Source organism: Hypanus sabinus, chromosome 10 (genome assembly GCF_030144855.1).
Source record: "Hypanus sabinus isolate sHypSab1 chromosome 10, sHypSab1.hap1, whole genome shotgun sequence".
Taxonomy (NCBI): Eukaryota; Metazoa; Chordata; class Chondrichthyes; order Myliobatiformes; family Dasyatidae; genus Hypanus; species Hypanus sabinus.
The window spans coordinates 133,298,999-133,321,344 of record NC_082715.1 but is presented as its reverse complement, the minus strand read 5'-3'; the positions used below and the strand labels follow the sequence as shown (position 1 = coordinate 133,321,344).

General features: G+C 38.3%; 1 protein-coding gene across 3 annotated transcripts in view; it reads right to left on the bottom strand.

Annotated features, from left to right (window-relative positions):
• atg5 (ATG5 autophagy related 5 homolog (S. cerevisiae)) overlaps positions 1-22,346 on the bottom strand; it is a 158,876-nt gene that overhangs the window by 47,588 nt on the left and 88,942 nt on the right. For all 3 annotated transcript variants that reach the window (XM_059983020.1, XM_059983019.1, XM_059983021.1), the window contains one exon: positions 4,135-4,229. In XM_059983020.1, coding sequence (XP_059839003.1) covers positions 4,135-4,229 — 95 coding nt within the window. The remainder of the gene's footprint in view (positions 1-4,134; positions 4,230-22,346) is intronic.

The window sequence follows — 22,346 nt, the reverse complement described above, 5'->3', positions numbered from 1 at the left end:
GGTTTTTTCTTCTCTTGGCAGATACAAATTCAGGTTTATCATTCGGCCATACATGAATACAGCCAAACGTAACAGTGTTCCTCCGAAGTCAAGGTGCAAAACACAATACCAACAATCAAAAATAGTACAATGCACATATAGCACATAAGAGACAGCAGTAAACACAGTCATATAAAATAGTACAACGTAGTGTAGCCCAAGACTCCTGAGACAATTTTATTTAGCAGTTTGTCTCACACATGCATGTGACAGAGCATGTCCTTGACATGAAGGCAGATTGTTTCCACAAGACCTATACATTTCCACTGCTGTGGAGAGATGTGCGGAACCTGGCTGGGAGCTTGGATGACACCTGAGTGGTCTGTCCAGTTTTATTCTTTCTCTATTTAAACATAATATTGGTACAACTGATTGGCTTACTAAGCTATTTAAGAGGGCGTTTAGGAGCCAATCACAAGGGAGGTATCTGGAATCACATGTAGTGAGATTTCTTCCCCTTGAAGGGCATTAATAACCATATAGATTTTTAAAACTTTTAATAATTTTGCATTGTCAGTACTATCAAAACTAGCTGATTTTTTTTGTTAATTTGCCTTTTTTTATCAACCCCACGTCTGATTTGTTCTTTTATTTTGATGCAGTCCTACACATTATGAACTAAACCCAATTGCTCAGTAACTTAAAACTTGTGCAATATCACCAGATTCTGAGTATGCATAGAATTAATAACAGCATTCCTTAACCAGATCCCTATGGGACACCACTTTCAAACTTTACATTCCCTCTCCAGTTCCTCTGGCCCAGAGTATACGTATCAGAATACTATTATGTAACACTAATAATAAGAACATTAATAAGAACATTTATTATTAAGAACATTTTCAAGTCAAGTATACTGTCATTTAACAATATCCATGCATATAGTCAAATAATGTATATAGAAATGAGATGTTTCTCCAAACCAGAGTGTAAAACACTGTAGTAAACATAACACACAATAATTTATGAATGCAAGGATAAAATTTACAGAAAAATCCACGAAAAACTTAAGTGCATTAACATTAAAAATTATACTGGAACAGATTAAAGAGTGACGTTTTGAATACAATGTGGCAGGGGGTTCAGAAGCCGATGGCCTAGGGGAGGAAACTGTTTCTCATCCTGACTTTTCTTGCTTCTGTGCATTGGAGTCTCTTGCCTGATGGTAGAAGTCAAAGAGGAAGCTGGATGGATGGGTGGGACCCCTGATGATACTACAAGTATCATCACTATACTACAAGTACACAACACTCCTGATAAATGTCTTCAATGCTGTGCCTTCTTGTTCAGGGAGGTGATATTAAGGGACCAGGTTTAAACATGAGTTTTCTTTAGGGTTCCTAACTTTTTTTATGCAATGGAACCTTACCATTAACTGAGGAAACCCTGCTTAAAATTATTTTAAAATAATACTAAGTGTATACAGTATATATACAGCAGGGAACAATAAGCTAAGTTTAGCTAGGAACTGTATTAATTGGGTCATCAGTTAATTGAGGCAGTTGTTTATTTGGGACAATTCAAAGAGAAAAAACTAATTGAGAAAATAGCTGGGATTACCAGCTATTGAGATACAGTACTATGACACTTAATTGGGAGAGATTACTGCTGAACAGTTTCTAACTAGCATCAGTTGTGTGTACTTCTGCGGCCATTAGACACTACACTGTAATTAGAAAGAACAGTTTTTAGATAGCATCAGTTGCATGTTTGTGTTAAAAAAGAGTGATTTCTGTCACTGATAGTTGACAAAAATTAAGCAGCAAGACAAATTGGAAGTGCTTCGCTCACCACTGTTTCAAGCCTTCAAACTTGGAAATGCCAGAAATGGCTGGAAGTAAAAATGAAATGATTTCGCTAGCTCAGCAAGTTAGGAATTACGAGGAATTTGAAGGTATCGACAATCATCTTTAATGTTATAATGAAAACGAAGATTTGGAGGACGCAATCGCCAATAATACTGTTTGAAGGACCTCTATTATCTGCACCAGGTGTCTGAGCTGATCTTGTTCATTTACAGTCAATCAAAAGAGCATGGCTGCTACACTGAAAGAATTCCTCCTTTGACAATAATTTGGAACTTGTACAGTTTTACAGTCCTATAAAGGTATTTGTAGTCTTCTAATTTGTTCTGTATTTCATTTAAATACACTAATTATTACTCAGTTACTGTGGGGGGAAACTGGAGAACACAGAAGAAACTCACATGCTCAGGGAGAGAACGTACAAATTTCTTAAGGACTGCGCTAGAATTGAGCTCTCAGGCTGTAACAGTGCTGTGCTAACCGTTTTAGTAAAACATTTACTTTGGAGGAAAAATAACTTATCCTCAAACTCTCACTTGATTCAATATGATAACCCAGTTATAGTATATTGCTATAATCACCAACTCATTTTAACATACTCCAGTAAAAACTGTACATATTTTAAATCGGTGATGTTAGCAGAAAGCAATGATTCAAGACTGTAATCAGTAAAATTCCAATAATTCAGGACCCTGAAGACTTTGGTTGTACAGATTTTCCACTCTAAATTTCTCAGTTAAACCAGTGACTTTAGAGAGGGCATGATATAGAATCCAGCTAGTTTCAGTTGTCAAAGTGAGCTGAAACATGCAAGCATTCTGGACCACAGCTCCACCTGAAATCACATCCATGCTCCAGTGTTTCCAACCTCAACCCAGCCATAGACCCAGGACTAATGATTGATCTAGATGCAGGTTAATCAGGATCTCCAAACTGAAGTGGTCACTTGAAGAACAAACCAAAAGCACGGAGAGACCAAGTGAGGGACTCGACGCTGTGTGACGCACTTCCAAATAACTGAGTTCCAAGTTAAAAAAAAGCACATTCGATCCTTTATTACAAAATCTTGAAAGACGAGCCATCAACACTAGCGATATTAGCGAAACTAGCGTAGCGATAGTGAAATTAACGACATTAACAACTTAAGTGAAATAAGCAGTTAGCAATCAACAAGATACACACAAATGCTGCTCAGGCTCTATCTCTAACTAAACTAATGACACGAAGAATGAATACATGACTATACATATTAATTTCTACTACACCCCCTACCCACGTGACAAAAAATACTGTAACTCAAAATAAAATACGAACAGAAAATAGACACACGAATCCTACACAAACAACTGGATACCAGATTATTGGAGCAACACACACAATTACTGGAGTTTTACTGGAGAATAATTACCCTACAGAATAATGAAACATCACTTTACTGCTAAATACTTCCAAATGAAGCCGCGATCTTGAGGGCTTTATTTTATCTAATGCATTCAAGAGAATAAAACCGATTACCAAATCCTACCTCATACCTCCAAATGATTCAATCCAAATTTCTCATGCAGGTTCAAAATAACATCATATCATACACGACATCCACTTCTTTCTTTGCACATACTAAAACAGTACACACGCAGTGAAGAAATAACACTTAATGTTGTGCAGCACTTTTTAAGTCTTTCAAACTATGGCACTATTTTGTGAGTACTGTGAACGCCGAGCCAAAAATCTGAATTAGAAGATCAGCAATTTACAATCATGAAAAGAATAACTGAGCTATTTGGACACAACAATAGAGCATATGCAAAACACCTGCAAGCCTTTCTTTCATCACTAAAGATAAAAATTTGTCAATTTGGTGGCCCAGCATACTCTTAATTACAGTAGTTTTACTTCCTGATGTTCAACATAACTGAATTCACAGACTGAAGAGGGTACAACCAGCAGCTAAAAACCCTTGTCATCTCATTAAACATAGGATTCCATTCATCCCAAAACATACTTGAGATTGCACGGATATAATGGAGCAATGGGTTTGAATTGTTAAACCAGATGGGAAAAAGTTATTGAAGCAACGACATTCACCAGATGAAAATTGCATCTTAAAGGCCTGTTAAAAATAATCTACTTTTGAGGTGAAAAGAACAGTACCTCTTTTCTCACTATTGGTTTAGCATTTTAAAACCAGACAATTTTCAAAACCGCATTTAAGTACCCAAAGGTCAAAGCAATGCTATTTCAAACCATAGGAACAACAAAAAATTTAATTTCACGTGAAGAAGATTATCACCTGATATATCCGAAAAGGAACATAGCGGAACCCTCCTTCCTCTGCAGGATATTCCATAAGTTTTCGATTGATGGCCCAAAATTGGTCAAATTTATCTATGTGAAGAAAAATCCGATTTCATTATTTGTTTTACAACAGGATTACAATGGAAACAAGCTTCATCTGATCAAATTTACATAAAACTATTTATTATTGCTACAGTGGCAAGGCAGGCACTCACAAAGTAATGTTTCCTCATCCCTTGAAAAGATATCTCATTATTTGCTGGAATAACTTAGCAGTTGGTGAAATTTATTTGATTCCAAGCAAAAAATTATAAGTTTGGATTCTATTTTAGAGACCTGAATAAGAGAAACTGAAGTCGAACTAAGTTGTGGCATAAAAGGTTAAGATCAACGAGCTCTACTCCGAATAACAAGTAAATACCAAGGTGATCCCATCTGCTCTCGTGTATACAAAAATTCCTTGGGATTTTAAAGAACATAAGATTAATATCTATTCACTTAGAAATTGTTTGTAAACTTAGTATCATTTGAACTGAAGAGGGCCCTGATTTCTTGACAATGGTACAATTTTTATTTTTTTTAAATGTAGAGATAAGCACAGAACAGGCCCTTTTGTCCCAACAAGAAAGTGCCACCAAATTACACACGCGTGATCAATTAACCTACTAAACCACACATCAGTGAAATGTGGGAAGAAACCGAAGCACCGAGAAGAAACTAAGCCATGGGGAGAACACACACAAAATCCTTACAGACACTGGCAGAATACGACCCTGGTTACTGGTGTAGTAACAGCATTACGCTAATTGCTATACTATCCTGCCAAGGTCTCATGTGTACTTCAAGGATAGACAATTCTATACTAAAATTGTCTAAATTTTAATGACAAACTTTTTTAAAGTATATATCAAATTCCTCTTCCTATTAATCTTTTCTCTGTACAGAAACTCATCAACTTCCCCCTTGAACCTATCTACAGTACTGTCAACAGCCTCTTTCTGTAATGTACTGCTTTGCAATTACTTTAGAGGTTAAAATATTCCAAATTATTTCTTAATTCTGATATTCTTTAAATGTTTGATCACTTGCACCCAAACTTCATTTGGCTTGTGAGAAATTTACCTAGATATTTTCCACAAAAAATTAACCTAAACCATTTTCAACACAAGGTCACTCACAAGTTAAAATTCCTGATGAACCAAATTACAAGTTAATATTGAATTATCTGATCAAAAGTCATTAAACAGCAAAGAAGGAAAAGAGTCTGTTTTAGGAATGAAAATAGATTTGAAATTCTAATTCGTCAAGAAGGATACAGCTGGATATGATCACAAATGCTGGTAACAACTGACCACGATTACCAATTATGGCCAGTCCCAGAACAATGTCTTCCAGGTTTCCCTTTAATTCTCCAAAATGAACAAAGCATCCGGAAGATAGAAGGTTAAAAACAGATTTTCAATTTAATTTCTAGGCATATGTACTCAGGACCACATCATCAGGTACACCTGTTCAATAATGCAAATATCTTATCAGCCAGTCACGTGGCAGTACCTTTCGTATAAAAGCATGCAGAGATAGTTGACCAAACACTAGAATGGAGAAGAAATATGACCTAAGCGACTTTGACTGTGAATAATTGTTGGTGCCAGACGATGAAATTGCTGATATCCTGAGATTTTCACGCAAAACAGTCTCTTAAGTTTACACAGAATGGTGCAAACAAAAAATTCTACTGAGCACCAATTCTATGTGAATAATGACATGGGTGAGAGGAGAATGGGCAGACAGGTTCAAGCTGACAATAAGGCGACAGTATCTCATAACCACCATTACAACAGTGGTGTGCAGAAGAGAATCTCGGCCTAATAAAGTGGTTACTGAGTGTCAATTCCCAAGTCAGATTGGTATAGCTCAGGAACTAATTTTCAGGAAGAATGCTAACATTCTCCCTTTCATAATTTAGGAAGTTTTTTTCTGTTTAATTTGTGTAAGTTTACATGACTGACAGATACATTTTAACTTGGTTCTCTGTTATGCTACAAATAAATTTCATTATTTTCATTTTATGTATCAGAAAGCAAGTCAAGTTCTAGTGGCAAAAGAATTATTTACATTCAAATAAAGAATGACCAGTTTGTAAGAAAATACATGGTAGACTATGGTCCCTTAAATTCAAAGCAAAACGTTTGCCTAAAATGCCACAAAAATAGGTAGTTTTGGCCCAATTAGCTGAAGTTTCATGCAAATAGTTAACAGTATTTAAAAAAAGACAAATTATCATTTGAGTAACCAATTATGCATTTAAATGAAATATAGAACAAATTAGAACACTCAATACTACTACAGAACTGTGGTTTAGTTTCTAGTAGTAAGAAAAATTCAGTGTTCGCCTTCTTTTGATTGACTAAATGAACAAAATTAGCACAGACACCAAGTGCAGATAATGAACTGTCTTCATACAGTGTAATCAATGGCTGCATCCTCTAAATCTTCATTTTTTAAAATTGTAACATTCAAGATGTTCCATTCAAAGAAACTTCTAATTCTTGGCAATTTCTAATTCCCAGCCTTTTCTAGGCCTGGATCCAAGCTGAATCCAAGCCTGAATATATGAAAGCATGGTGAGCAAAACAATTCTGAATTGTCTTCCTGTTTTTTATATAAAAATACTGCTTTTTGAACACAAGCACTCGCAACTGACGCTATTTAAAAACTGTTTGCTCTAAGCAGGGTGTAGTGTCTAACAGCCACACAAGTGCATGTGTCTGACGTTAGTTAGAAGCTGTCCAGCAACAGTATCCTGTCCCAATTAAGCACCATAATGAATCCCAGCCATTTCCTCTATTAGATTTTGTTCAGAATTGTCCCACATAAGTAGCTGCCCTGATTAACTGACAGCCCAATTAACTAGAATCCACCGTATTTCCATTGCAAATATTAATTGTCCATATACTGTTATGTTACACACCTCCTCCACACTGCAATCAATAAAATACCACACAATTTGCATGTACCCCACAGCTAAATGTTACAGAGCAGCAAAATAATATTGCAATTTTTTTACCTTCACTGAGCGTTTGTACACGAGGATTACAATTTTCACTGGATTAAAAACTTCACAAACTCACTTTCACACAACTATGTAGGAATCAAAGACACAAAAAGTTGGATTTATGCAGACTGCATTTTAATTTGAATTCACAAAAATGGACATATGGGTAGTGTGGCTGACCTATTGCTATTTACTTTAATGTGGAGGAAATTCAAAATTGCCCCAGTGAATATCCCCATCCACCCCCTACCCAGCTAGTGAATTTTCCTGCAACAAATGAACATGAGCAGGTATCAAAGCTTAATAGTGACTTCAAAGGGGAAGGGGGATGCAGGGCAAGCTGCTTTAACACTGGTAGGTTGGCTGCCAAGGATGATAGTGGAAGTGGCTTTCACGAGGCTTGTAGATAGGCAGATAAATATTTAAGTAAAGGAGTGATATGGATGGTGTGTACACAAAAGGGATTGGTTTAATTTGGCATTGTGCTCCGCATAGATCACGGGCGGCCGGGTCTGTTGCTTTTTAAATAATGAGCGGTATTGATAGGGGAGATAGTCAAAGTCTTTTTTCCAGGGTAGGGGCGTCTAAAACTAGATGGCACAGATTTAAAGTGAAAGGGAAAAGACAGATGGAACCAAGTTTTTCTGCACACAGAGGGTGGTGATGATATAGACTGAACTGCCAGAGAAAGGCACAATTACAATGTTTCAAAGAACATTTAGACATGAGTAGGTTGAGGATGTGCTCCAAATGCAGGCAAAGGTAATTAGCTTAGATAGCATCTTGGTTGGTATGGATAAGTTGGGTTAAATGGCCTGTTTATATGCAGTACAGGTAGCCCCCAAGTTATGAATGTCCGACTTACGACGACTCGTACTTACAAACCAAGGAAGGAGAACGCCGTCCGCCATTTTAAGTGGTTGCTGTTGACACTGTGTTGAGTGTTTTAACTTTGTATTTGGCTTAAATTCTTCTTCGTAAGATTCACCCTGACATCCACCCCCCACCCACCCCCCCCCCCCCCCCCCCCCCCCGTTCTGGTCGGCTGGTGGCGCAGTGAGATCAGTGCCGGGCTGGAGAACGGAGGTTTCCGAGTTTGATCCAACGACAGACCGCTCCCGTGCCGGGTCGATGTCGAGCTCGCAACTCGACCTTGTGAAAAAAAACACTGCCACCTCCAGTTTAAATTCCCATGCGGAATATCGTGGAGGATCAAATACCCAAACCCAGCACAGCCCCCACTTGTCCCATTTAGCCTGTCGCAGTGCGGTGGTCATTAGGACCCAGCGGACTTTGGGAGCCGGCGGAGCTGGGGACCTGCCACCTGCAGTGTTTCTGTTCTACTGACGGGAAGCGATCACGATTGAAAATAAAGTGGAAATAATAAAGCGTTTGGAAAGAGGTGAAACACCATCGGTCATTGGAAAAGTGTTAGGTTACAGTCAGTCAACAATCTGAACAATTTTAAAGGATAAAATTAGAATAATGGAGCATGTGAAAAGCCCTGCCCCGACGAAAGCTACAATTAGTACTAAGCAATGCAGTGGTTTAATTATTGGAATACATACATTTCTTAAGTGTTTTATATGCAGAGAAAGGTAAAATACATACTATATACTAAGACAAATATTTGACTAACTGACGCTAAATACTGAAATACCGGATTGTACTTGTTCTGACTTACGTACAAATCTGACTTGAAGACGGACTCAGGAACAGAACTTGTTCCTGGGGGCTGCCTGTATAACTACAAATTCATGAATTTATTAAAAAAAAATAAGAGGGCATAGCTTTAAAGTGAGAGTAAGGAGTTTTAATGGAGATCTGAGGTATTTTTTAAAAACCAGATTGGTTGAGATCTGGAGTGGGCTGCCAGAGGAGGTGGTAAGATCACATAGAATTACTACTTTATGGTGCATTTAGACATATCTAAACAGGTAAAACATAGAAGAATAGGGACCCAATGTGGGCCAAGAGGATTAGTGAACACATGCTAAAACGTTAGCATGGTCATGGTGGGACAAAGCTCATTTCCATGCTGTGCTCTAAATTTCATACATTTACAACACTTCAGTACCCAGTTACAAAGTTGTTGAAGACTGAGCTATAGTGTACTTGTACTGTGATTCACTAGGAGTATACAACATTTAGACTAGTGCACTGAATCAAGTGCAAAGGCTGACTCCGGAGTTCTTCAGGGAGTAGTGGGAGTGGACTGGATTGTCAATCAAGCCAAGTGATAAAACATGAAACTGAAGCCCATTCTCTATTCTCAGAGGGACAACGAAAACGTCATGGCATTATTTAGAAGATGAGATTAACTTCAAACCTATGTGGTTACTGCTGCGTTGGATGTTTCAATACTTTTGCACCCACACTGACCACTACTTTGTCTCATTGAAATATTGACATATTTCAAAACTAGTCATAAGATCGAAAACACTTTGCAGATGACCAAGGCCATAAAATATGCCACGTGGATGCAAATGCTCTCTTTAATAATTCACCAAACTGCACCAATACAAGGCCGTAAAACAGGAGAAAAGAAAAAGGCCATTCAGCCTACTGAATTTGCTCCACCATTCTTTCATAGCTGATTTATTTCCCCACTCAGCTGTATTCTTCTGCTTTCTCCATGTAAACTTTGACATCCTTACTAATCAATAACCTATCAACCTTCACTTTCAATATACCTAATAACTTCGCCTCCACAGTGGTCTGCAGCAATGAAATTCACAGGTTCACCGCCTGTAGCTAAAGAAATTCTGTATCTCTGTTTGAAAGGGCAGTTTTTGAAAGGGTCCTAGACTCTCCCAGAATCTATATGCCCATTCCATTCAGGCCTTTCAATATTTGGCAGGTTTCAGTGAGATCTCTGTTTATACTTCACAACTCCAGTGAGTACAGGACCAAAGCCAAGCATTTCTCGTGTTAACCCTTTCATTCCCAATATCATTCTTGTAAACCTCCTCTGGAAACTCTCCAATGCCAGCACATCCTCCTTTAGATATGGAGCCCAAAACTACTCACATACTCCAAATGTGGTCTGACCAAAAAGCCTCAGCGTTACATTCTTGCTTTTATATTCTAGCCCTGTTGAAACGAATGCTAGCATTGCATCTGCCTTCCTTACTTCAGACTCAGTCTGACAAGATAACTTTATGGAATCTTGCACAAGCCCATCCACATCTCCAATTTCTGAATTTGCTCCCCTTTTAGAAAAATAGTCTACATTTTAATTCCTTCTGCCAAAGTGCGCGACGATACACGTCCCCATGAAGTATATCTCATTTCTTTGCCCTCCTAACCTATCGAAGTACTTCTGCAGATTCCCTGGTTCCTCGACACTATCTGCCCCTTTCACCTATCTTTGTGGAGAAGCCATCAATTCTATCATACAAATGATTAACATATAACTTGAAAGTAGCAGACCCAACACCAGTAACTGTTGAACACCAACAGTCACAAATAGCCAAACAGGAAAAGCTCCCTTTGTTCTGACTCTGCCTTCTACTTGTCAGCCAATCCTCTGTCCATGCTGGTATATTTCCTGAAATACAGTGGGCTCCTGTTGAGCAGATTCATGTGCAGAACCTTACCAAAGGCTTTCTGATAATCCACTAACTCTTCTTTGTCTATCATACCGGTTATTTCCTCAAAGAATTCCAACAGATTTGCCAGGCAAGATTTCTCCTCAAGAAAACCATGCTGATTTAGGTCTAATTTATCATGAGCCTTCAAGTATCTTCAAACCGCATTGTTTATCATGGACTCCAACATCTTACCAACCAAAGAAGTCAGACAACCTGGTCTATGATTTCCTGTCTTTTACCTCCCTCGCACTCTTCTTAAAGAATGGAGTGACATTTGTAATCTTCCAGTCCTCCAGCACCACTCCAGAATCCAGGGATTCTTAAAAGATCACTACTAATGCTCTTCGTTACCTCTTTCAGAACCTGGGGTTTAGTTCATCCGGTCCAGTTGACTTACTTTCCTTCTGACCTTTTCTGCTTCCCAAGCATCTTCTTAGTAATAGTGACTACACTCACTTCTGCCCCCTGACACTCTCGAATTCCTGGCATATTGCTGGTGTCTTCCACAGTAAAGACTGAAGAAAAGTACTTATGAGTTTGTCCACCAGCTCTTTGTACTCTATTACTACCTCTCGTGTGCCATTTTCCAGTAGTTTGCCATCCACTCTTGCCTCTTTTATCCTTTCTATATCAGAGAAAAAGCTTTTGGTGTCCTATTTTATACTTTTGGCTAGCTTTCCTTCATATTTAATCTTTTTCTCTTTCTCCATTTTGCTTTTTTTTTAGTTGCCTTAAGTTAAGTTTTTAAAAGCTGCTTAATCCTCTAGATTCTACTAATTTTTGCTAGATGGTATATCCCAAGTTGGACTGTGAAGTCCAAGTGGATGTATGCAGAATATTGACTTTATCTGGCTGATGGCACCACTGAAGACTGCCAGGAAACCATCTTCAAATTCAGTTCATCTGGCTTTCATGACTCTGCTGCAGTATTCAACTCAGGGGGACCAAAGGTCCTTAGCTGAGGGCCAGAAGCACACTACTTATGTTTTAAGTTTAAAAAAAAAATCTTTTTGAGTTGGTTTGGAAAATAAGCAAATATTTAAAAGAAAGAGGCATTGGCATTCAGTAGAGCATCGGGGGCTTTGGGATCAACCTCTTGAGATGGCCGGGGAGCAAGGCCTTAAATTTGATAGGAATTATAAAGCCACAAAAAGACAAGGACAGGGTCAATGAGTTTAGGTCTGTACCTCACTGACTGTTAAACTGGACAACACACACGAAGTGACAAAAGTGGATTTAGACTGCTCGAGAGTAAATTCATCAATGTAGTCACAGCCGACATGATGACAAAGATTTCTCTATTCACTTCCACCTTCATTAAGACTACCACATGGAAGACCAGATCAAAGGGGCAAAACAAGTTTGAGACAATGAAGGTCTGCAAAAACACAAAAGGCAAATAATGAAAGCCAAAGCAGAAGAGGTAAGAAGTATTTTTTTCTGTTGAATTACTTGCATCAGTAGTGATAGAGTAATACAGGCCTGTTGCCAACCAGAAAATTATAATGGAAGGTCAGCAACTATACTTAAATTGAGTTTCAATCACCACTGATGCTACTTGGTTGGAGTATTTTTACAATTAAAATGATGTTCAACAATAGATGATATAAGGTTGCAGGAATTGAGGTTCAAAAACACTTACCATCCAGGAGCAAATAAAAAGACAAGCAAAAAATTGCCAGCCTAAGCATGAACTATGACTCAAATGGTTTGTATGAATTTCATATTTGGCAACATATTACATCAATACACTCTGCTTTTAATGTGCTGAAACTCTCTGGAGGAAGAGGTGCTACTGAAAAATCAAGGGGAAGGTAAGTCATGCTGTGAGCTGTTAACATTTCCAAAAGCCTCATTACTTAAATCAAAACCAAAGAAAAGTGTAAAGAAATCAAACTTTTCAATTTGTACCCAGTTACACAAAGAAGTCACTGCCCAGACGTGCTTTGTAAACTGTTATAGACCAACTATATCCAAGTAACATTAGGAAATTGAAGTAATGACATGTTCTTTTCTTAATTCTAACAGTTCAACAAAAATTATGCATGGCTTTTGCATGCAAGTGTTTCAAATGCATCACATGTCTATAATCTAACCAGGAACCTTTAATACCAAAATCACAATTTAAAAACAAGGTAGGCTTTATTCCTATTACAAATAGCTTTGCAACTTGCAAAAACAGCTGCCTATGGTTACTGTAGTCACGAAGCACCATGGCTATATCACCAATCTGAAACACAATGATTTCATGAATAACATAATGCAAACAGCTGTATTAGACAAAGCCCTGGTTGATATAACTTACACAAAATACTACTTTAAAGTGAGTGCAGTTAATGAGAAAATATACATAGTAGGAAGATGAGGCAAAGATTGTAAAGTACAATTTCTTTATCAGTTATCGTGAGATACTTACCTGTTCATCTACTCAATTTTTTTTTACAATACAACAAAACATTAGCATTCTTTATTCTTTGATTCTAGTGGGATCATATGGGATATAATGTTTCCAAATTTGCTAGTCATATACATCTACTATTTAAAATTAGGGTTATGGGGAAGGATGAAATGAGGCTTCAAAGAGTTCTTGATAAGCCAAGTCAGTATGTAAGAACAAGGCAGATGAAGTATAATGCAGAAGAAATGCAAGTTTATCTACTCCATTTTATCAAGAGTATTTGTTAAACAGTGAGACAAAGTTCAAAGTAAAATGTATTATCAGAGTACATACATGTCACCGCATACAATCTTGAGATTCTTTTTCTGCGGGTATACTTAGCAAATCTATAGAACTGTCACTGTAAACGGGATCAATGGACAACAAATTGTGCAATGCAGATATAAATAAATAGCAATAAATAACAAGCTCCAATAACATATACAAGAAATAACAAGATAAAAGAGTCCTTAAATGTTTAGTTGCCCCCTTTAGCTCAAGAGCCTGATGGTTGAGGGGTAGTAACCGTTCTCGAACCTGGTGGTGCAAGTCCTGAGGCTTCTACCTGAAGGGGGAAGCAAGAAGAGAGCATGGCCTGGATGGTAAGGATCTTTGATAATGAATGCTGTTTTCTTAGGGCAATGTTTCATGTAGATGTGCTCAATGGTTGGGAGGAAGAAGTAGTGAAAATGGAAAGTTGACATCAACAGTTAGTAACAATTAGTAACATAGCCAAAAATGATATGTCACTAAGTAGTCAGCTGGGGTCATGTGACATTCGAAGTTCTATATGGTTGTTGCTTCCTGGTCGCTTGACAAGGGGATGTACCATGGATTGAAGATCTTGTGCAAGGGGAGATATTTCTATTGGTTAACACACTCGTCACTCACCCAGACCACACTCCCTCCCCCTCACACACACATCAAGTTAAATCAATATTGTACACAATTACAAACCTGCAAGGTGGATTTAGGAAAATAAGGATGCACACATTAGATTGGAACTAACAAGTTGAGAGCACGTGTTTCGAAGTAGAATAAAAATAAATAATATATAATAGATGAGTGTAGTTATCTCCTTTTGTTCAGGAGCCTGGTGGTTGAGGGGTAGTAACTGTTCTTGAACCTGATGGCAGCAGTGAGAAAAAAAAGTCTGGGTGGTGCGGATCTTTGATGATGGATGCTGCTTTTCTACGGCAATGTTTCATGTAGATGTGCTCAATGGTTGGGAGGGTTTTACCTGTGATGTACTGGGCTGAATCCATTACCTTTTGTAGGATTTTCTGCTTAAAGGTATCGGTGTTCCCATACCAGGCCGTACTACAGCCAGTCAGCACACTTTCCACCAGACATCTGCAGAGGTCCACCAAGGTTTTTAATGACATGCTAAATCTTTGCAGATTCCTGAGGAAGTAGAGGTGCTGTTGTGCTTTCTTCGCAAATATCTCAGAGGACCTGTCCAGGAGCCATCATATAAATATAGTGACACACGGGAATTTAAAGTTACTGACCCTCTCCACCTCTGATACACCAATGGACCTCTGGTTTCCATCTCGGGAAATCTATCAGTTCCTCAGTCTAGCTAACATTAAGTGAGAGGATGTTGTTATTACACCACTCAGCCAAGTTTTCAATCTCCCTCCTTTATGTTGATTCATCAACATTTTTGGTAAAACCCACAACGGTGTTGTCACTAGCAAACTTGTATATGGTGTTGGAGTTGTATTTAGCCAAACAGTCAAAGATGTAAAGCGAGTAGAGCAGGGGATGAAGTACATATCCCTGTGTGGAGGAGATGTTTTTGGCAATCTAAACAGACTGGGGTTTACAAGAGAGGAAATCCAGGATCCAATTGTACAAGGAGGTATTGAGGTACCCCTCAATATCCCAAAGTTGTTGAATGACAACATGCAAGTGCAGCAAGAGATTAAAAGATAAAATTGTATATTAACCTTTATTACAAAAAGGATTTGAATGTAGAAAGGAGTTTGTTTCCAATTGTTACTGGGTTTGGTGGAGTATTATGTGCAGTTTTGGACTCCAAAACCCCCCCAAAAATTATTGGAATTGTCTTTAAGGAAATGCAGTGAAGTTCCATTTCACTGGTTGCAGGGATAACTGCTTTATCATAAGATCAAATAGTGAACTGGTACTAGATTCTCTGGAATCAATGCTGCATGGCCTGCTGAGGTCCTCCTACATTTTGTGTATATTGCTTGGTATTCTCTAGAGTTTACATCATAGCAATACTAAACTTATTAAGATTGTGATTATGGAGGTAGATGTAAAGAGGCTTCAAATGGCAGATGAAAGACAAAGTTTTGTTTGTTTTAATGAGACCCCCTATCACTTTTCTCTAGTAAAATGAGAGGAGATCACATCAAAACACACAAAATTTGTAAAAGGTTATTCAGGCATTTTGCAGGGCAGATGTTTTCCTTGGCCAAGGAGTCCAAATCCAGGGGATTATGATTTCAGAATATAGGACTGGAACAATAAAACATTTCTTCACTCGCAGGAAAAGACACAAAATGCTGAAGGAACTCAGCATGTCAGGCAGTATCTATGGAAAACGAGTAAACAGTTGACATTTCAGGCCGAGAGCCTGAATAGTCATAGTCCTAGAAAATGCATTGAAATAGAAGATCAGCCATGATCTCAATAAATAGCAGGAAAGGCTTGATAGGTCAATTTACCTCCTCCTCCTGCTATTCATATTCTTATCACGATATTAGACAGCAAAGTTTCTCAGTTAGACGAATGGGCAAAGAAGTGGCAAATGGAATCTAGCATAGAAAATTGCAGTAAGATCATGAATTTTGGTAGAAGGAATAGAGATGCCGACTATTTTCTAAATAGGGAGTATTGGTGCATAGGGATTTGGGAATCCTTGTGTAGGATTTCACAAAGGCCAACTTGCATATTGAGTTGGTAGCAAGTTGATGGCTCTGGGCCTGTACTTGGGAGTTTAGAGAAATGAAGGATGATCTTATTAAAACCTATCGAATATTGGAAGGCCTGGAAAGAGTCGGTGTGGGGAGGATGTTTCTTATAATGAGAGAGCCTAGTGTCAGATGGCACAGGATCAGAATAGAAGGCTGTCCCTTTAGAAGAGAGATGAGGAGGAATTCTTTAGCCAGAGGGTCGTGAATCTGTGTAATTCAATGCCACAGACGGATATGACGGCCAAGTCATCAGGAATATTTAAAACCAAGGTTGATGCGCTCTCAATTAGTAAGGGCATCAAAGTTACGGAGAAAAGGCAGAAGAATGGGGTTGTGAGAGATAATAAATCAGCCATGGTAGAATGGCAGAGGTCTCCATGAGCCAAATATCCTAATTTGCGCGTACATCATGGTTCTACGGTCTAAAACTGGGCAAACAAAATGGGAAAGTGGCCAGTGGAATTCTGGCCAAGATGATTTCACATTCAGTTGAGAGCAGGAAGCCACCTGGAGCGTACGTGAAACACCAAGTCTAAAGATGGCATGGTTTATGATTGAAAACTTCACAGCAAAGGTCGTTGTTGTGGATCTGGAAGTATGCAGGTCTATTGGACTGGAAGTGGCATCTAAAACTCAGCTGGCATTTTGCTTTATTTGATCAAGCTTAAGCATGACTCAAAGGATAGAAGCAAAAAAGAGTATTTATTTTTGACAGAGGACAAGCATTTGGGTTTTGTCAATGCTGAGGTTCTGTAAGCTTTACCTCAATCTTATTGTTTGGCAAGTTGACAGCAGAAGTTTAGGATGTTAATGGAAGAATGTTCATTAAGTTCCTAAATTAAGTTTTGTAGTTTCTTTCCTCAATTCCTGCAGCCAAATGTTCAAGACTGCGGAGTATCTAGCCTGCTCTAGGTATCCATGTTTTTCCTTTTCATTATGACCCCTTCATCTTACTTCAATGATTTCACTGTCTCATGATCCTCAGGGTGCCTCTCACATGAAATTTGCTTATTCAGGAAAACATATACATAAACATTTTCACTTTTATTAATCAATAAGATTAAAAAGTTTGAAAAAATGGTGCCTAAAATAGACAAATTTTTCATTATTCTTAATTCTTCTATCCTTTCAGACTCAGAAATGTCTGAATTTTAATGTTTTATGGATTAATGACAAATGCTAAAATAGTTTAATGCACCAGGCATGGTGAACATCAGCATCATACCCCAACCTGAGGCTTATTCAGAACTGCAATTACTGTTTCACAATAACATGATATGCAAATGAGAAACTGTCACAGTTTTGTAATTACAAACCACTCTTTAAAACTCCACAGAAATGTGCAAAATTTCTAAAGTAGTCAACAGGCTATTCAATATCAGCATGTGTCAAAGTTGCAGATGTACCAAGTATCTGCACGAACTAAATTACTCAACATTTGATTTAAGTTAATTTCATTAACAAAGTTAATTTCAAAATGCAAATTTGCCATGCAGCTGAAAATGAGTGTTTTCAATAAAACTGAGCATAAACTATAACACTAAAATCTAACCTTGTTGCCAGCATAATTAGAAAACTTAACAACGAAAGTATATAGAAAATGTTCAATATAAATTCAGTATTATATTTTAAAAATCGGCAACATCCTATAAAATGCCAGTGTAGTCCAAGTCTGTTAAAAAGATGATGTTCTTTATGGCTCGCAATGTACCATCAATTTTATGATTAAAAACACATTCTACAGCAGGGCCAACTTAGGGTCCATGGACCACTTGGTTAATGGTAAGGTTCCATGGCATTAAAAAGTTTGGGATATAGTGTACAGCCAGATTTTACAGTATCAAAAGTCACATTTGAAACTTAGTTAAAACTTAGAGTATTTTAATTGATTTACTGCCACATCATAGACAAATTACTCTGAAAAGATCCTTAATTTTTTTTGTTAAGATCTTACCAGATTATAATGCTTCTACGTTCTTGTTTCCAAGATTTACCTTGGCTCTGACACAAATTTAGCAGAGAAGAGACAAATGAATACACATGATACAATATTTCTCAAACATAGGGTTCAATCACTAACAATTGCAACAGATCAAGAGACAAACTGTAAGTGGCAAAGCTTTAACGGTAAGTTCATAGTGATCATTCCCTTACAAGCATGCTATCCTTAGCATAGTTTAATAAAAATTATTCAAATACTGAAATTAAATTCCTTTCATAAAATAGTAACATACTTGATCAAATCGTTACCTTCTTGTCCAGTTTGATGAGATGTTTATTTTCAAGAGCCATTCATTTTGACTGAAAATGGCTTCCAGAATGGGCAACCTCAATTACAGCATACAGTCTAACACTTAACCAAGGATCACATATAAACACTCATCCCATGAATCTAGATGTCATCCTCAGATTGAAAGAGTAGATGTCACCTCTGACCATCTGCCTGTCCTCTTAAACCCCACCAAAAAGATTTTATCATGAAATATTAAACCACCATCATAAAGTCAGAACTAGAGCTACTCTACTGGCTGAATCACTATCTAGTTCCATACCCAACTCCTCAGGTGAAAAGGCAGGCATGTCCCTCAAAGCAAGACCTCATCAACTCCCAAACTTGGCCTGATAAATGAGAAATAACATGCACACATCGACAATACTGTGTAACCAGCTCAAATCAATGTTAAATAATATTATTATTCGCACTTATAATATTCCAGAGACCACCATTGACCACATTGCACGATTAGACAACACATGTATTCCATTGAGTGATTTAATATCCGACTTCACAAAACCTCTGTACCACAAACAACACTGAGTTAGGACTGTGATGCACCTGGCCTCTAACTGTCTGGCTGGATTATTCTTTGCCACTGAAGATCAGCATTCCTGAATCCTCATTCAGTACTTAATCTACAAGCTGAATCATTCATTGCCAACAAAAACAAAAGCTGCCATGATCAAATGGTGGAAAAGATTCAAAGGAATGAACTGCCAAATTCTGCTCCGATGTTTTATGCTATGCTTATTGTATGCATTACTCACAAGGTGTAAACTATCGGGGATACTTTGGTACAGGTAGTCCCCAAGTTACGGATGTCTGACTCACGGACAACTCGTACTTACGAAACCGAGGAAGGAGAACGGCACCCGCCATTTTAAGTTAGATCACAACGCTGTCCACTATTTTAAGTCGTTGCCATTGATATTGTGTTGAGTGTTTAACTTTGTATTTGGCTCAAATCTTTCTTAGTAAGATTCAAAGATTCACCCTGAACCCCCCCCCCCCCACCCCGTTCCGGTCAGCAGGTGGCACAGTGAGATCAGCGCTGGGCTGAAGAACAGAGGTCCCCGAGTTCGATTTAGTGACAGACCGCTCCCATGCTGGGTTGATGTCGATCCATTGACTTCCGTACCATCCGTGCCGGGTTGATGCTGAGCTCGCAACTTGACCTCGTAAAAAAACAGCCACCTCCAGTTTAAATTTCCACGCGGAATATCGTGGATGATCAAATACCCAAACCCAGCACAGCCCACACTTGTCCCATTTAACCTGTCTCAGTGCGGTGGACCTTATGACCCAGCGGACCTCGGGAGCTGGCAGAGGTCAGGATCCGCCGCATGCAGTGTTTCTGTTCCATTGACGGGAAGTGATCGCGATTGAAAATAAAGTGGAAATAATAAAGCGTTTGGAAAGAGGTGAAACACCATCAGTCATTGGAAAAGCGTTAGGCTACAGTCTGTCAACGATTGGAACAATTTTAAAGGATAACGGATAATGTAAGAATAATGGAGCATGTGAAAGGCCCTGCCCTGATGAAAGCTACAGTTATTACTAAGCAACGCAGTGGTTTAATTATTGGAATACATACGTTTCTTGGTGTTTTATATGCGTAGAAAGATAAAATATATACTAAGACTAACGTTTGACTAACTGACGCTAAATAATACAGGATGTACTTGTTCCAACTTATGTACAAATCCGACTTAAAGACGGACTCAGGAACGGAACTCGTACGTAACCCGGGAACTGCCTGTAATCCCTTCAAAATCCCCAATTACCAATATCAGAAGTACATTTTTGGCCCCATATCTTAGAAAGGATGTGTTGTCATTGGAGACAGCCCAAAGAAGGTTCACAAGGAAGATTCTGGGAATGAAGGGGTTAACATAAGAGGAGCATTTGGCAGCTTATGGAGTTTAGAATAATGTGTTTGGGATCTCACTGAAACCTACTGAATGTTTAAAGGACTACGTGGGGTGGATGTGCAGAGGATACTTCCTGTAGTGGGGATATCCAGAACTAGAGGGCACAGTTTCAAGACTGAGGGGTGACCTTTTAGAACAAAGGTAAAGAGAATTTTTTTTTCACCAAAGAGTGGTATATCTGTGGAATGCCCTGCCACAGACTGTGGTGGAGGCCAAGTCTGTGGATATATTTAAGGCAGAAGTTGATCATTTCCTGATCGGTGAGAAGGCAGGTGGATGGGGTTGTGTGCGATCTGAGATTAGCCATGATGGAATGTCGAAGCAGAGTCAATGGGCTGAATGGCGCAATTCTGCTCCTATGTCTTATGGTCTAAAGGCAGCAAGCTTACAGAATAAGGGTTCCCCAATCTTATTCTTATGCCATGGACCTCTACCATTAACCGAGAGGTCCATGGACCACAATTTGGGAACTACTGTTATAGATCAACCAAATTGTACACAATCCCAATCTGTACTTATCAGTATTCCTGTAACTTCAACAGATCAAAATCTCAAAACTTTATACCAATCTTTATGCAACCAGTTTCACTACAAAAATTCCACCAGTCATAGCCCTCACATTCTCGTTTCAAATGGAAATAAGCAATGTTTTCCAAGAATGAATAAGAGAACAGTGGAGGACCATAACAAAAAGCTGGCATGACTGTGGACTGGGGAATTTTGTACGTAAATTCCAAAGTTTGTAGAAAATACCAACATTTAGAATTGTCAAAATCAAAAGGATAAACATTTCAGCAGGACCATTACAAAATATCAGGAAACTATGATAAACACAAGCCATCCTGCAGAGGCTGGAAATTCTGAGCAACACACACAAAATATGGTAGAAACACAGCAAGTCGGCAAGAGAAGGGTCTGTGAAGTTGTCTAGTAGATTCAAGTGCATGTAGCACAGAAAATTATAAAGAGATGCATTTTGTTGGGAAGATAGTGTTCTATGAGGAGAGAAGTATGATCTCCATGATACACCTTTGCTGTAACACATGTTACTTTATGTACTGCCACCTTGTCAGCTTGAAAAATTCTAGTTAATCTCCTCAGACCTCCCTCATTAACTTTGCCCACAACATTGCAGCTCACTGGATGTTTCTTGTTTTTCGCACCATTCTCTGTAAATTCTAGAGATTGTTGTGCATGAAAATCCAAGGAGATTAGCACTTTCTGAGAGACTCAAACCACTCCATGTGGCACCAACAGTAATTGCACGGTCAGTTACTTAGGTCACATTTCTTCCCCATTCTGACGTTTAATCTGAACAACTGAACCTATTGACCATGTCTGCATGCCTTTATGTACTATGTTGCTGCGGTATGATTTGCTGATTAGATATTCGCATTAATAAACACGTTTACAGGTGTACTTGATAACATGTATATGTGTTCATGGAAATAGTTCAAAGGTATATTAAGAAAAGACAAACTACCGTTTAACTGAGTAGCCTGCGAAACAAGTATTCAAATGAAATAATCAACCAATACTACCACAGTACTATAAAATTGTGTATTAGTTTGTAATAGTTATAGAATTCATCCAGTGTACTTTTGATTATCAGTAAATGAACAAAATTAGCACAGACACCAGTGCAGATAATGAACTGCCTTCTCATACAATGCTTTCCACAATTACATCATCCAAATCTTCATTTTTATTGTAACATTCAAGATTATTGATAGTTCTGAGCATTTATTCATAGGAATTTAGAAAAATCAGGGTGAAATCACATTGAAACCTATTGAATGTTGAAAAGACCAAGATAGAGTGGATGTGGAGATCTTTACTGTGGTGAGGGAGTCTAGGACCAGAGGGCATGGCTTCACTATAGAGGGATGCTAATTTCTAACAAAGATGAGAAGCAATTTCTTTGGCCAAAGGGTGGTTACTCCGTGGAATTCATTGCTACCAGCAGCC